The sequence below is a fragment of the Cibotium barometz genome, chromosome 27, assembly GCF_041138505.1.
Source record: "Cibotium barometz isolate CiBa-2024 chromosome 27, ASM4113850v1, whole genome shotgun sequence".
Taxonomy (NCBI): Eukaryota; Viridiplantae; Streptophyta; class Polypodiopsida; order Cyatheales; family Cibotiaceae; genus Cibotium; species Cibotium barometz.
The window spans coordinates 27799550-27814648 of NC_141072.1; the positions used below are offsets into that span (position 1 = coordinate 27799550).

At 46.8% G+C, this 15099-nt stretch overlaps 1 protein-coding gene across 1 annotated transcript; it reads right to left on the minus strand.

The window, feature by feature from the left end:
• Positions 1–13418: 13418 nt before the first annotated feature.
• LOC147623249 (oxidoreductase-like protein, amino-terminal protein) lies at positions 13419–14463 on the minus strand. Its single transcript, XM_086821830.1, has 2 exons — positions 13982–14463; positions 13419–13724 (listed from the first exon to the last, which is right to left on the minus strand). The coding sequence occupies exon 1, from the start codon at positions 14394–14396 to the stop codon at positions 14013–14015; it is 384 nt and encodes a 127-aa protein (XP_086677956.1). The 5' UTR covers positions 14397–14463; the 3' UTR covers positions 13419–13724; positions 13982–14012.
• Positions 14464–15099: the final 636 nt, after the last annotated feature.

Genomic DNA, 15099 nt, shown 5'->3' on the forward strand with positions numbered 1-15099 from the left:
ACCACAAACTTAGAGCCATATAAATAATGTCTCCAAACCTTGAGAGCATGAATCACAGCATAAAGCTCCTTCTCAAGGGTTGGCCAACGAGATTGAGTGTCGTCTAGCTTTTTACTTTCAAAAGCAACCGGTCTACCATCTTGAAATAAAGCAGTCCCGATAGCATAGTCACTGGCATCAGTTTCAAGAACATAAGGCCGACTAGGATCAGGCAATGCTAAGATAGGTGCTTCCTTGACTTTATCTTTCAAAAGTCTGAAGGCCATATCCAAATCGTTATTCCAAGTGATAGGCTGATTGGACTTGCGTCCACGACCTTTCAATAAGTCGGTCATCGATAGTGTGAGCTGAGAGTACTCCCATACAGATTTCCGAAGAAAAACTACAAAACCGAGAAAAGAACGAAGTTGTTTCACTGTTCGCGGTATAGGCCAGTCCAAAACCTTCTGAACTCGGTCATAGTCAATGCTCAATCCATCTCTAGTGATCTTGTGTCCCAAGTAGATGATGTCGGTCATAAAGAATTCACATTTACTAAATTTAGCATATAGTCGATTCTGTCTTAAAATAGATAAGACAATCGTGAGGTGTCTGACATGATCCTCAAGAGTACGGCTATATATCAAAATATCATCCAGCAACACCACCACAAATTTTTCTAAATGTTCGCGAAAAAGATCGTTCATCATTTGCTGGAAAGTGGCTGGAGCATTGGTTAACCCAAAAGATAATACGAGAAACTCGTAATGGCCATACCTAGTCCGAAAGGCGGTTCTTTCGACATGCCTTTCATGAATACGTATCTGGTGGTAGCCAGTACACAAATCTATCTTCGAGAAATATTTCGCTCCTGCTAACCGGTCAATTAGGTCATCTGATCTAGGGAGAGGATAACGGTTCTTAATAGTCAGCTTGTTCAATCTTTTGTAATCTATACACATTCTCCAAGTATTATCCTTCTTTCTCCTAAGTAACACAGGTGCACCCCAAGGTGATTTACTTGGACGGATCTGGCCCATCCTCAAATAATCTTCGAGTTGTTTAGCCAACTCATCTTCCTCAGCTTGGCTCCTCCTATAAGGTGGAATACTCACAGGATGAGCACCAAGGATCAAGTCAATACGATGATCTACTCCCTGTTCAGGTGATAAACCCGATGGCAATTCCTTAGGAAATACATCTTGAAACGAATCAAGTATCTTCTGTAATTCTTTGCTTTCAAACACACTTAATTCATTCACATCCATGGAAGGGATGAGAAAAGAAGAAAGTGGAATTAAGACACAATGGAAAGCGGTGTACAAAGAAGAATTCATTATATTTCCAAAATCAATTGTATTTACAAGAGGTCCCTGAGAGAGATGAATACAATCACCTAAAATACTATACTTGGTGTCCCTATGCTGAAAAGAAAAAATATGACTAGACCAATCTATCTGGACATCAAGAGTCTTAAACCACTCAATCCCTAATAACAAGTCTACATTTTCCAGATGCATGACATAGCATTCCAGAGTGTCTTTGTAGTCCTGAATCTGGATTGGAAGCATCTCCACCTTGCGATCCCAAACTTGTCTGCCCGCAGGTAGACGTACCTCATAGGTATGGTCGCTGAGTGTCGTATCAAGACTCAATTTCTGCACAAGTTTGTAGTTAACAAAGTTATGCGAACTGCCAGAGTCTAACAGAATGTGAATTTTATGGCCATTCACTTCTCCATAAACTCGGAGAAGATCATGCATGCCAAATACCTTAGAATTGAACAGACAATCAGAACAAGTACTAGGACGAGAAAGTACAGTAATTGACGTACCTGTCAAAGACAATTGGTTAGCTGCCTTTGGCTTGGGTCCTGCGTTTGACTTGGTACCCTTTTTCTTCAGGCACTCATTACGCATGTGTCCTTTTTCTTCGCAAATAAAACAACGGCCTTCCTTCTTGAGCTTCAAAGCCCTAAGGAGTCGTTTCTTCTTCGCTGGTGTCGAACTTGTATTCTTCGAAGGTTGGTCCGAAGACTTGCCTTCAGTCGTGTTAGCCATAGGTGCGGAGAACTTTCTTTTATGCTTGTTCCCCTGCTCGGTAACGGGTTTTGACTTGGAAGAGACCATCGTATCATCATAGATACGAGCTGAATGAATGGCCTCGTCCAATGTTTTGCATTTGTTATTTTTAACCTGTAAACGGTACGAGTCTGGTAAACCAGCTACGAAAAACCCCAAAAGAGTAGTGGGATCCATCTTTGTAGCTTTCATCTGCAAGTCACGGAACTTCTGGAGGTAGACCTCATAAGTGAGGTGCTGCGAGGTCATGGTCAAAGCTGAAAACCGGGCAACAACATCGTAGTCATCCTCTTTCTTGAGGAATTCTTTCTTGAAAATGTCTTCGAATTGTGCCCAAGTCGTTGGCTTTGGGTTCAGTTCCTTCCACCAAAGCAAAACTTTGCCGGACAGAAAACCTGCTGCTAACTGTATCTTCTTTCCATCATCATATGGATGAAACTGAAAGTGAACTTGCCACTTGTGTAGCCAAGTGTCCACGATCTCCTTGGTTCTCTGCTTTTGCTCGCCCCCGAACGGTTCCGGAGTAATATTGGGGCCTACAGCTGAAGCCAAGGTATCCATTCCCGAGAAAGTAGAGAGGGTAGTGGTCAAGAGAGCGATGGAGTTCTGCAAAGCCTGCATCTGGGCTGCGATTTGTGCCTGACGTTCCCACGAAGAAGCTTCGAGAGCTACTTTGAACTCTTGGAAATCTGATTTTGACACAAACACGTCAAAAAGATCGGCATCAGGTCCTAGCCGGCAAGCCTTCGCGTTCCACGAGGGGCTCCAACTCTGATTCTTGGGTCGACATCGTGAAGAGGGTACGTGGAGAGAGAATTCAATCTTTGCACAACAAAAGTGCGTGCGAACTAGAGAGCTTGAGAGCTTGAAAACTTGAGAACTTGAGAACTCGAGAGATGTGTGGCAAGAAGCCCACGTGAGGGGGTTTAAAAAGGTTTTCCAAAAGCCAAAAATCTCGAAAAGCTAGGCTTAGCTTTTGCTTTAGCTTTTGTGTTTTTTTTTTCTTGAATATATATATATATATATATATATATATATATATATATATATATTCTTTGTTCTTAAAAAAATAAACACCTTGAAAACCTTAGAGAGGGGATTCTTTTAAAATTTAAATATTTTAAACTCCCCTAAAAAAAACAAAAAACGAAAGCATAGAAAAAAAATCGAAATACTTTCCTTGCGTTTTGTTTTTTTCACTTCCCTCCTGGATTAGCCCGATGGTGTCTGCTGACGTGGAGAGCTGGCCGTTGCTGCTATCGTCATGGCTGCCGGCGCCAGAACTGTCACACTAGCCTGCATGTGAGCCTGCGCCAGCCGGATGCGATACCTGTGCTGGGCCGCCTACAAGGCCTGGCTGGGCGCCTGCGTAGGCCTGGGCGCAGCCCGCCTGGCGTAGCCTAGGCGCCTACGTGGCTTGGCTGCCTGGCCGCCTGGCGTAGGCCTGGGCTCGCCTGGCTACGCACGCCTGCTGGCCGCCTGCAGCTATAGCCTAAGACACCTGCCATCACGGCTGCCCTCGCACGCTGTCTCTCTCATTCAATCAACGAAAAGCAACGTGCTTTTTCTCTCTTTTTTTTTCAGTTTTCTCTCCCTGCAGTTCATGCGTATGCACAACAATTCACCTCTTCTTTGCAAAAGCAATCAACCCTATTAAAACTACCATCTCCCATCATCAACATGGGTTTCTTTGATGAAGAAAAAACACATACCAAACTGAAAACTGCAGTATGTACAGGAAAAACAGCAAGTTTTTTAACACATACCGTTCTTCGACCTCTTCTTCTCTACCTACCGACTTGCTCGTTCACGAGATATGCTCTGATACCACTGTCAAATCCCCACGGATCCCCTCGTGATCGATCTTGGTTCGGAACTCGAATCCTGCAAACAAACGAACAACAACAAGCAAGGGGGTGCAGGCCTGACTCACCTCCCAACCATGACAGCCGTGGGCAAGCCCGCAGTCTTGGCTGTCCCCACCGAGCCACGAGCTGAGCTAACTAGGTTGACGTACCGACCAATCTCCTCCTCGCGACGTCCCATACCGCCGCGAAGCTGCCCTCGCGGGCCTCGAGATTGCTGCCGGCCTCGGTTGCATAAAGCAGGTGCACGTCTGCACTAGATCCAGGCTCCAAGACCATAGAGCTCTCACAAACTCGCGAGACTCTCTATAATACAATAACTAACCTTGGCCACCCTTTTATAGGCTCTTGGCCAGTCATCGGGCGTCCACACTTGGCCGCCCGCCCGTCCATACTTGGGTGCCCGCCCGTTAGTATATCCCTAACTCAGCTCGTCAATCAACCTGCCTAGTTCCAAGCTTCCCCAAGCCTCGAAACTAGTCTTGCATGCGTATAGCACACGGTAGATACCCACTGTGCACATGACACTAGAAGATGGGATTTTCATCATTAAAGTTATGAGTTAGTGTTCTCATACACTATTAGCAAAGGGGTGGACATATTAGTATTTGGACATGGCCCAAAAAGTCAATAAAAGTAAGGAGCCCACCTTTTATGAGGTATATTTATAATCTGGACTCTAAAGATGGCAAGTTTGGTCATTTATAGAGTGATTGACTATATAAAGCACAAGTTTGGATATTTTTATGAGGAAAGGCCACTTTTAGCTAAGGGAAAAGCAAGCACATGCTGGAAATAGGGGAGATCGACTCTATGAAAAGGGGGTGAAGGGATGCGCATAAGGAGGGAGAGGAGAGGAGAGGACAGGTGGGATTCTCTGGTTGTGCTGGCTGTACAAGAACTTCACTACAGTCAACACCTTCTCTTCGTTCTCTCTCTACCGGCAGTCATACAGGGGCCCACAGCAGTCGGGCAGCATCTTTATCTACAGGCAGGCAGCCCCTTTTCTCCACAGCAGTCGGGCAGCCTCTTTATCTACAAGCGGGCAGCCCCTTTTCTTCACACACAACAATCGGGCAGCCTTTTCTTCCTGTTTCATTGGCCGTATAGCATATTGTTATGTTAGAAGTCATCTCCTGTCTATTTGTATACACCAAGGCCTCTGTTGTGGGTGTGCCCGCCCGTATATCATTTTTCCACACTCCCCGTATTTTTCCCTATTTTTCCCATTTTTTTCCTAGTGGCTGGAGGGCTGCCAGGTGATGCCAGGACCACTCTGAGGCTGGCCGACTGCATCTGTAGCAGTCGTGGGCTATCTGAGTGCTGGCCGACTTGTTCTGTGCAGACTTGGGGCACCAGATGCTGGCCGACTGCTGTTTTTCAGCAGTCGTGGACATTTAGTCAGTCGTGGGTCTCTTCCAGAGCTGGCCGACTGCCCTCATGGGCTTGTATATATTCCCCCCCATCCTCCACCACTTTCTCATTCAGTTATCTCCAGGATCTTGTGTATAGAGAAGAGTTTACACACATCTCTCAGTGTTTCTTGTGCTGATTATTTTCTGCAGTCTACTTGCTCTTGTCTACCCAAGTTTGGATATCATTTTCCGCTGCATATTCTGACATGGTATCAGAGCCCTAGGCTCTAGCAGATCTTGGGCGTTTTTCTGAGCAAGAGGGGGAGCAACAGGTTGCTGATCGGTGGACTGTTTCGGGCTGAACGGGAAGTGAAGGTGCAAGAGGAAGGCGGGCAGAGGGGCTGGACAGCCACTTGCATATATTCTGATTTTCAGATTTTTTTTTCCCACCCACCCACCCTTTCAGGTTACTCTCCGAGATGGCGGATTTACTCGAGATGGCAGAGAAGCACGTGAAGATTCCGACTCTTCCCACGTTCCCAGTGGATCGGCAGTTGGACGGGTCCAATTATGGCATCTGGAAGGTCATGATGGAGTCAGTTCTGGAGTCATATGATCTTGCTGATTTTATTATCAAAGGGGTGCCAAGGCCGGAAGCTGAGGAAGGGGAGGTATTATCCGCGAGGAAGGACCGAGAGGCACAGGCACAAATGTGGGACCGTGTCAACGCCAGGGTCCGGTCATTTATATTCCTCAATTGCACACCACAGGTGATCAACCATGTGAAGCACATGACGCTGGCGAGAGGCATATGGGAGCACTTGGCTTCTTTGTACAACAGGGTGTCACCCATGAAGCGGATATCCTTGGAAGTGCAGATGCGGGTTATGAACCCTGCAAAGTCTTCGACGATGCGGGAACACATTAACAAGCTGCAGGCCCTTCAGCAGGAAGTCCTTCAAGCTGGGAAAGAGATATCGTCCGAAGATATGGCCATCACGTTACTTTCCCACTTGCCTGGTCAGTATTCCGCTTTCTATTCCTCGTTGATCACGAGTGGCAGGCTCAGCACCATTACTTGGGAGGAGCTTGTGCCAATGGTCTTGGACCAGGAGGAACGTTTTACGAACCCTCCTCACGGCGGAGGTTCGGAGGCCTTAACTGGCCAACGGTCGAAAGGCCGTAATACCAACAAGGGCAAAGGGAAGGCTTCACCAGATAAGTCTTCCGAGAAGAAGCCTGATCCAGAACGAGAGAAGCTGAAGGCCGAAAGATCTTGCAATGATTGTGGCGAGAAAGGCCACTACTGGAGGAAGTGCCCTAAGCGGACAGGGAAGAGTGCTGAGTCCTCAGCCTCAGCTGCGAAGACTCCGGCATTTGTGCACTTGGAGATGGTGGACTCCGATGATTCATCGTCTTCGAGCGAGGAGGCAGTTGGCTTCACCGCAAAGGATACTCGGGAATGGATTCTCGACAGTGGTGCTTCCAGGCACATGACTCCATCCCGTGACTTCTTCCTGGATCTGAAGCGGCAGTCAGGTCGTATCTTTATTGGTGATAACTCCACTATTCCGATTCATAGTGAGGGCCGGATGGAGATCATTCCCGACGGCAAGGGGGGCAAGCATGCTTCCCGTGTTCTTTACGTCCCTGCTCTGGGCTTTCATCTTTTGTCAGTGCATGAGGTATGCAAGACTGGCTTTCGGGTGGAATTTGAGGAGCATTCAGTTGCTCTAAGGGATCGTGAGACAGGCAAAGTTGTTTGGGAAGGCGGTGTGGAGAACGGTATCTACAAACTCTCTGCACTCTCCTCACTGACAGGCTCTCAGGTCGGAGACTTGTGGCACTTTCGTTTTGGCCACTTAAATGTGGATGCTCTGCGGCGCGCCTTCCGGGACCAGATGGTGGTTGGCTTGCCAGATGTTGGTAGTAGGCAAGGACGCTGCAGTTCTTGCATACGTGGTAAGCAGCACAGGGAATCCTTTCCGAAGCAGGCTTCCAGGCAGGCTTCGAAACCTTTGGAGTTGATTCACACTGACTTGTGTGGACCACAGCAGATACCATCCTCGGGAGGATCTCTCTACTTCATGCTGCTTGTTGATGATTGTACCAGATTCACGTGGGTCTACTTTCTTTCACAGAAGGACCAGGCTTTTGCTCGGTTCAAGGATTGGCACGTGATGGTGGAGAAAGAGTCTGGATTTCAGGTCAAGACTCTCAGGGCTGACAAAGGAGGGGAATTCTCCTCGACTGTATTCTTTCGGTTTTGTGCAGATCATGGCATCAAGAGGGAATTGGCCAATACCGGATCGCCTTCGGAGAATGGAGTTGTTGAACGTAAGAACAGGACTGTGGTGGAGATGGCGAGGACCATGCTGGAGCATCGAGATCTTCCTCGTCCACTGTGGGGTGAGGCTGTGGCGACAGCTGTCCATACCATTAACCGCTCTCCGACGACTTCTGTACCACACATGACTCCATTTGAGGCATATTTTGGCAGGAAACCCGATGTCTCGCACTTCCGGGTCTTTGGGAGTGACGCGTATGTACATATTCCGAAGAAGCAAAGGGGGAAGCTTGACTCCAAGTCCCGCAAGCTGGTATTTGTGGGATATAACTCTCTTTCCAAGGGATACAGGTTGTATGATCCAGAGAGGAACGAGATTGTTGTCAGCCGGGATGTGGTCTTTGACGAGCATGTTCCAGCATCCACTGTCGAGGAGCCGCCACTTCTTGGAGATCCAGAGTCTGATGATGATTCCCAGTCTATCACTCCAGTTGATCCACCTCAGTCATCACAGGAGGTTGAGCCCGCAGCTGGAGTTGAGCCCCCGCGATCTCAAGAGGCTCCACGATCTGTTCGAGTACCTAGGTGGTTGATGGACACCCTTCGGGAGTCAGGTGTCACGGAGCTACCCTCCGAGTGGACCACAGAGGACGGCCCTCGAAGATCACATCGAGTTCGAGATAAAAGCAACACGGCGGAGCTTCTTCGGGTGAACTATGCTCTTATGTCTCGTATCATGCGGGATAAAGAGCCCACTTCCGTAAAGGAAGCCCTTTCACAGGATACTTGGAGGGAAGCCATGCAGGTGGAACTTGACGCCATCGAGAAGAACAACACTTGGGAGTTGGTACCGAGGCCGTCGAAGCGGTCAGTCATTGGTGTCAAATGGGTCTTTAAGACCAAGTACGCGGCTGATGGGTCGGTGGACAAACACAAAGCCAGGCTCGTGGCTAAGGGTTATGCTCAGCGGCGGCCAGGCATCGACTACGAGGATACCTTTGCACCGACAGCGCGGATGACCACAATTCGAACCGTTCTTGCCCTTGCTTCTTCTCAGAGGTGGCCTGTGTACCAGATGGATGTAAAATCGGCGTTCCTTAATGGTGACCTGCAGGAGGAGGTGTACGTTGAGCAGCCTCCAGGCTTCATTGTTCCAGGATCGGAAGGGATGGTTTACAGGTTACGTAAGGCCTTGTATGGTCTTAAGCAGGCTCCGCGGGCTTGGAATCAGAAGATTGATTCCTTCTTTATTCGGACTGGATTCCAGAGATCGATTGCAGATCCGAACCTATATCTCTTTCGGGAACGCGGCATGGTCACACTCATCATCCTTTATGTGGATGATCTCATTCTCACCGGCGGTCATGTGGAGCACATTGGAGTGACGAAGGCTGCCTTGTCAAAGGAGTTTGAGATGACCGACTTAGGCTTACTCCACTTTTTCTTGGGATTGGAGATCTGGCAGACCCAGAGGGGGTTTTTCGTCTCTCAGCAGCGGTATGTTCATGAGTTGCTTGAGGCCTTTGGGATGGAGAACTGCAAGCCTATTACTTCGCCGATGGACCCGAACACAAAGTTAACCGTTACAGATCCTTGTGAGCCAGTTGATGCCTCGCAGTACCGGAAGTTGGTTGGTTCATTAATCTGGTTGCTGAACACCAGATTGGACTTGAGCTTCTCCGTGGGGCTGTTGAGCTCTTTTATGCAAACGCCATTGAAGACTCATTGGGACGCAGGATTGCGGATCTTGCGGTATCTGCAGAGTACGAAGGATCTGGGACTCTTTTACACAGGAGGGAATGGAGTCAAGCTCCAAGGTTGGAGTGACTCAGATTGGGGAGGAGATCCAGACACGAGGAGATCTACTTCAGGATACACTTTTACCCTCGGCTCAGGAGCGGTTTCTTGGAGCAGCAAGAAGCAGCCGACTATTGCCCTTTCTTCGACAGAGGCAGAGTATCGGGCTGCTTGTGGTGCTGCTTGTGAGGTTGTATGGCTGCGGAGGCTGCTTGGCGAGATGGGGTTTCCACAGAGGGAGCCCACAGTCATCCAGTGTGATAACCAGAGTTGTATAGCTATTGCTCGGAACCCGGTTTTCCATGCCCGGACCAAGCATATAGAGATACAGTATCACTTTGTTCGTGAGAAGATCTTGGCGGGTGACATCTTGCTACTTTATTGTTCGACGGAGGACAATGCGGCGGACCTCTTCACGAAGTCTCTACCTCAGGCTACGCTCAGACGGCACTCCAGCTCCCTGGGGTTGGTTACACAGCCAGGAGCTGAGAGGGGGTGTTAGAAGTCATCTCCTGTCTATTTGTATACACCAGGGCCTCTGTTGTGGGTGTGCCCGCCCGTATATCATTTTTCCACACTCCCCGTATTTTTCCCTATTTTTCCCATTTTTTTCCTAGTGGCTGGAGGGCTGCCAGGTGATGCCAGGACCACTCTGAGGCTGGCCGACTGCATCTGTAGCAGTCGTGGGCTATCTGAGTGCTGGCCGACTTGTTCTGTGCAGACTTGGGGCACCAGATGCTGGCCGACTGCTGTTTTTCAGCAGTCGTGGACATTTAGTCAGTCGTGGGTCTCTTCCAGAGCTGGCCGACTGCCCTCATGGGCTTGTATATATTCCCCCCCATCCTCCACCACTTTCTCATTCAGTTATCTCCGGGATCTTGTGTATAGAGAAGAGTTTACACACATCTCTCAGTGTTTCTTGTGCTGATTATTTTCTGCAGTCTACTTGCTCTTGTCTACCCAAGTTTGGATATCATTTTCCGCTGCATATTCTGACAGTTATGCCCTGTTTCTTTTGTGGAAAGATCCCCGTTGACACCTTGGTTCCACCTAGTGTATAAAACACTGGTCAAGACGGGTGAGGGACCAAATGGTGACACCTCCTTTGATTTTTTAAGATGCCTAGACCACCTTCACCACCTTCTTTTTGCACTAGGCATCGGAATTTGCTTGGTACTTTGTGGTTTGGGCTTGCATGACCTTGTCCTTGGCTTTCTCAATGATTTTCAAGGTTGAGCCATAATTCTTCTAGGTGTTACCAAACATTTTCACATTTTGTTGCTTTTGTTAAACCTATCACTAAACCATTTCAATTGGGGTGGCCATGACATGTAGATTTGGCATTTAGTTCATCAAAGTCATTCTTCTAGGTTTGTGCTCCACATTGCAAGCATTGTATAGCTAGCATAGCCTGTGGTGTCCAGTCACTTGGTTGACCTAGCTCCCTCAAGGTCTTACTCACTATTTGAGGTCATTGATGTTGTAATGTTTTAACATGTCCCATCTCTAAGTCACTAGGTGTCACGTGCACCCCCGTGCCATGGCTAATCTCCAGCATGAACAGTCTTAATCCTTGATTAATATAGTAGATAGACAGCACTTAGGACATCATTACCATCAGTAGTAGCAACATTGCTAACATTAGCATCAGCATTAGCAGCACCATCATCAACATCAGCATCAGCATCATCACAAGCATCAGCATCAACAGCATCACCATCATCATCATGGAGGCTGGAGCTTCTGGAGCTTCTGTCAGCTAGCTATAGACAGCCTGTTGGTAGCCAGCAGAGGCTCTTGCAGTAAGTGGGACAGCAATCAAGCAAAGGCCAGCAAGGCACGGCAGTAGAAGAAGTGAAGCGCAGCATTTAAGGCATTTATTGCCCATATTTCTGGTCCAGTAAAACTGGCCAACAGCCTTTGCTGCTGGCCGACCAGCAGTCCAACATAATATATGAGCATCAAGTCATAAATCAAGCAATTGATTCAGTCAGTCATCATAGTAGCACTCCCATAAGTCAGTAGAAGAGTATGTAGGGCCAGAGGTCAACCCCTTCGGGGCTGACCAAGGGCCTAAGTTGTGTACAAGCATTAAGGCAATCTTTTTGTACCATATGAAATACAAAAAACCATGACACCAATCTCTCTCTTCTCTCTCCTTTGTCTTAATCATGTTTAAATCAACATCTTGTTCTTAGTCAAACTTAGGGTTGTGGATCAATACAGCAAGGCTTCCACCCATGCAACATTGGTATTAGAGCATTCAGGCTCGGTCCACTAAGCATAGTCCCAGAAGAATGCAACAAGGTAGCAGATGGAGTGGTTTGCAAACAGGCGAAGCTAAAGGAAGCATTCCCTGAGGGTATGTACACATAACCAGTACATCATTAAGCTTTTAAATCAGTCCCAAAGGCCTAGCAAGGCATGATCAGTTCCAACAGGTGACCCACCGAAGGAGTAGTAGGCATGGGGACAACAGTGGAACAGTTGCTCAATTCTTCAGCAAGACTTGGAAGTGGAGAGCAGAAGTGGAAGGTGTTCGAACAAAAATATTGAAGTCAAAGTCAGAGTTAGAAATTGCAGCTCAAAGTAAGAAGTCCAGGGAGGAAGGATGATAGAGTGTCCACCCCGTCATCAAGTTTAGTAAGAGGGAATGTCACGTGCACGTCCATGCCATGGCGAATCCACAGCATGAACAACCTTAATCCCTGATTAGTACAGCAAATAGATAGCATTTCGGACATCATTACCATCAGCACTATAACATCATCAATAGTAGCAGCATTGCCAACATTAGCATCAGTGTCATCAACATTAGCAGCACCATCATCATCTTCATCATCATGATGGAGGCTGGAGCTTCTATTGGCTGGCTGTAAACAGGTTGTCGGCAACCAGCAGAGGCTCTTGCAACAAGTGGGACAACAGTCTAGCAAGCACTCCAGCATAATATATAAGCATCAAACAATTGATTCAATCATTCATCATAGTAGCACTCTCATAAGTCAGTAGAAGAGTATGTAGGGCCAAAGGTCAACCTCTTCGGAGCTAACCAAAGGCCTAAGTTATATACAAGCATTGAAGCAACCTTTTTGTACCATATGAAATGCAAAAAACCCTAACACCAATCTCTCTCTCCTCTATCTTAATCACGTTTAAATCAACATCTTGTTCTTAGGGATTTGGATCAGTACAACAAGGCTTCCACGCATGCAACACTAGGTGATTCCATCACACAACCCCATCACTCAACGGTTTCATATCCCCAACATTTTAACCAAATTTTATTGGATATATCATGTCATCAATCAATGATGCCATATGAACATGAAACCATTAGTAGGTTCAAGGGTAGATTTGGAAAATTTTACGATGGGTTGCTTTTTCTCCAACAAGAAGAATACATGTGTAAAGTCCATCCCTAAATTTGCCCTAAACACACCTGAGAATCAAGGTTAGTCCTAAACCAAATCAGGAGACAACGGGCTAGCTCACCTCACAACTGCGAACAATTTTGCTAGGACTTCTTGCACAATCCCATAGGCCCATGTCTAACTCTGACGTCCCACACCATCGAAGCCTGCCCGAAGGTCTTCGACACGGCAACCTACATACTCGCTATGTGCATGGCATGACCATGTCTACTCTTCTAGTCCAAGCGAGACCTTCAATGGTGCATCCGCACAACTATATCTTACAATAATCCAAGCTCTCATTTATATAGTGATAGCTATGACATAAATAGCTAACTTGTTGTAAAAGGCCATTAAGCTTGTTTTATCAATCCAAGAATCCTAGCCAAGTATCAACCTGCTAACCCCTAATCCTGGGGCCTCCTAACCCCACTGGATTAGGTCCCTAATTCATAGACTAGTGTCTTGGTACATAACAACATGCGATCCTAAGAACCTGACCAATTGACTCCTTAAAACTATGCTACTAGGTTGCTTTATAATATGCAACACTAACATTTAGAGATTATGAGCAAAATCGAGCACTTGGGTTTTTCCCCACCAAAGTAGCTTGGGGGGGGGGGGGGGAAGTTGTGCATCTACAAACAACTTGCAATAACCTATTTTTGCAAACATGCTGTTCCAATTCATCAAAAATTCCAACAGGCCATGGAGCTACACATCAGCATTGCACAAAATGCTGCTTCATGAAAACGATGTGCTACTCACGAAAGGGCTAGAAAAATGGCATCCTTGAATTATATGCAAGGTTTGGCTCTTTAAGGATCTATGTTAAACACACTCAGAGCTATCAACTTGCAAGAATGGAGGTCTCATATAAAAACTTGACCAACATTTTAATCTATGGCACACTAAAACACCCTTCTTTTAAAAGCCTCCTATGATCGCTGCACAACAAGCAAATTTCCTTTGATTAGATAAAGGTGCTATTTTGTTAGTTGTTTGCTAAGTTTTTTTAACACATTTTTTTGAAAAGTTTTTCAAAAACTATGAAATAAGGAGTCCCAAGAAGAAAACAAGAGAGCTTTTAAAGGTTTGCATGTCTTGTTAAAAAGAAGAATACACATTTAAGAAAAATTACATTACATATTGCAAAGGGCCGCTTCAATGGGAAGCGTCAATGGGTGTACATGCTATTAATTACCTGTGCAGGATGGCAGAGTGTGAAGGTGTGCCTATGGAGATGGCGATGGTTTACGGCTGGCTTCAAGGGCAGCCTTGCGATCGTTGTAAAGCTCCAGCTCTTCGGAGTAGATGTCCCACACGCATCGGACGCAGCCGCTGCCGCAGCAATCTCCCGGCAAGGGCTTCTCCGGGGGCTCTCCAAGTTGCTGCTTCACCAGATCTTCTTCTTCTTCTCTATGCTTCTCCTGTTGCTTAGAAGGAGGAGAAAGAGCGGCGCCCTGCAGCAGATCGGGATCCGGCTCGCTCTGCTTGGCTCTGGCAGCCATCAGGGTTAGCCGAAACCCTAACCCTAATCCTCGACGGCGGGGTAACTGAGGGGAGGATGAGAAAGCGAGAGTAGCGGGACAAGAATAATGCAGGAAAGCTAACCTCATAAGCGTAACTCAAGTCCGCTAAAAGCTTCTATGACGGTACCCTTATCTTTTATATTACTGCCTTGAAAATTGCTCAAACAAAGCTCGCTTTGATCTCTCCCTTTAGACCATTTTGTAATATTGTCTTTTAAAAAAATGAACTCATTCTCTTCCTTTCTCTTAATCCATAAATATATGTGAACAATGCCAAAGTAATCATCATGATCAATAGAAATCATAATACAACATAAAAACAAAATATGCAAACCATGTTGAGCTCTGCGAAGAAAGTATTGAGGAAGAAGCTATGGCGGGCTTGTCCTCTAGCTTATTAAACAAAGCACATCTCCAAGTCCCCAAAAAGAAAAGATAGGAGAAGAAGGGCACAGATTTGATGCACTCGCTTAATGATGTGTGAACCAAGGGAGGTGGGTGCTGTTGGTGGTGTGACGTAACAAAGGTCCTAATGTTACTCGATACAATACCTTACCCGATCTCGATAGCCTTCCTTGGTATGCCCCAAATGGCATCCAACCCTCAGGGCTGCTATTCTATTGGGTTTTGCTGACACCAACTAACCCCATGGGATTTCTACCATGGTTGTGTTACTTTCCTTGGACCTGTGCAGCTTCCTAGGACACCTTAAACACTTAGCTTTGTTTAGCCTGATGCTCTGATACCAATGCCACATGCGTGGAAGCTCTGTGTGTCTTCTTTTAGCCCT

Coding starts and splice junctions, on each gene's coding strand:
- LOC147623249 (XM_086821830.1), bottom strand. CDS start 14,396: ATGAGGTTAGCTTTCCTGCATTATTCTTGTCCCGCTACTCTCGCTTTC.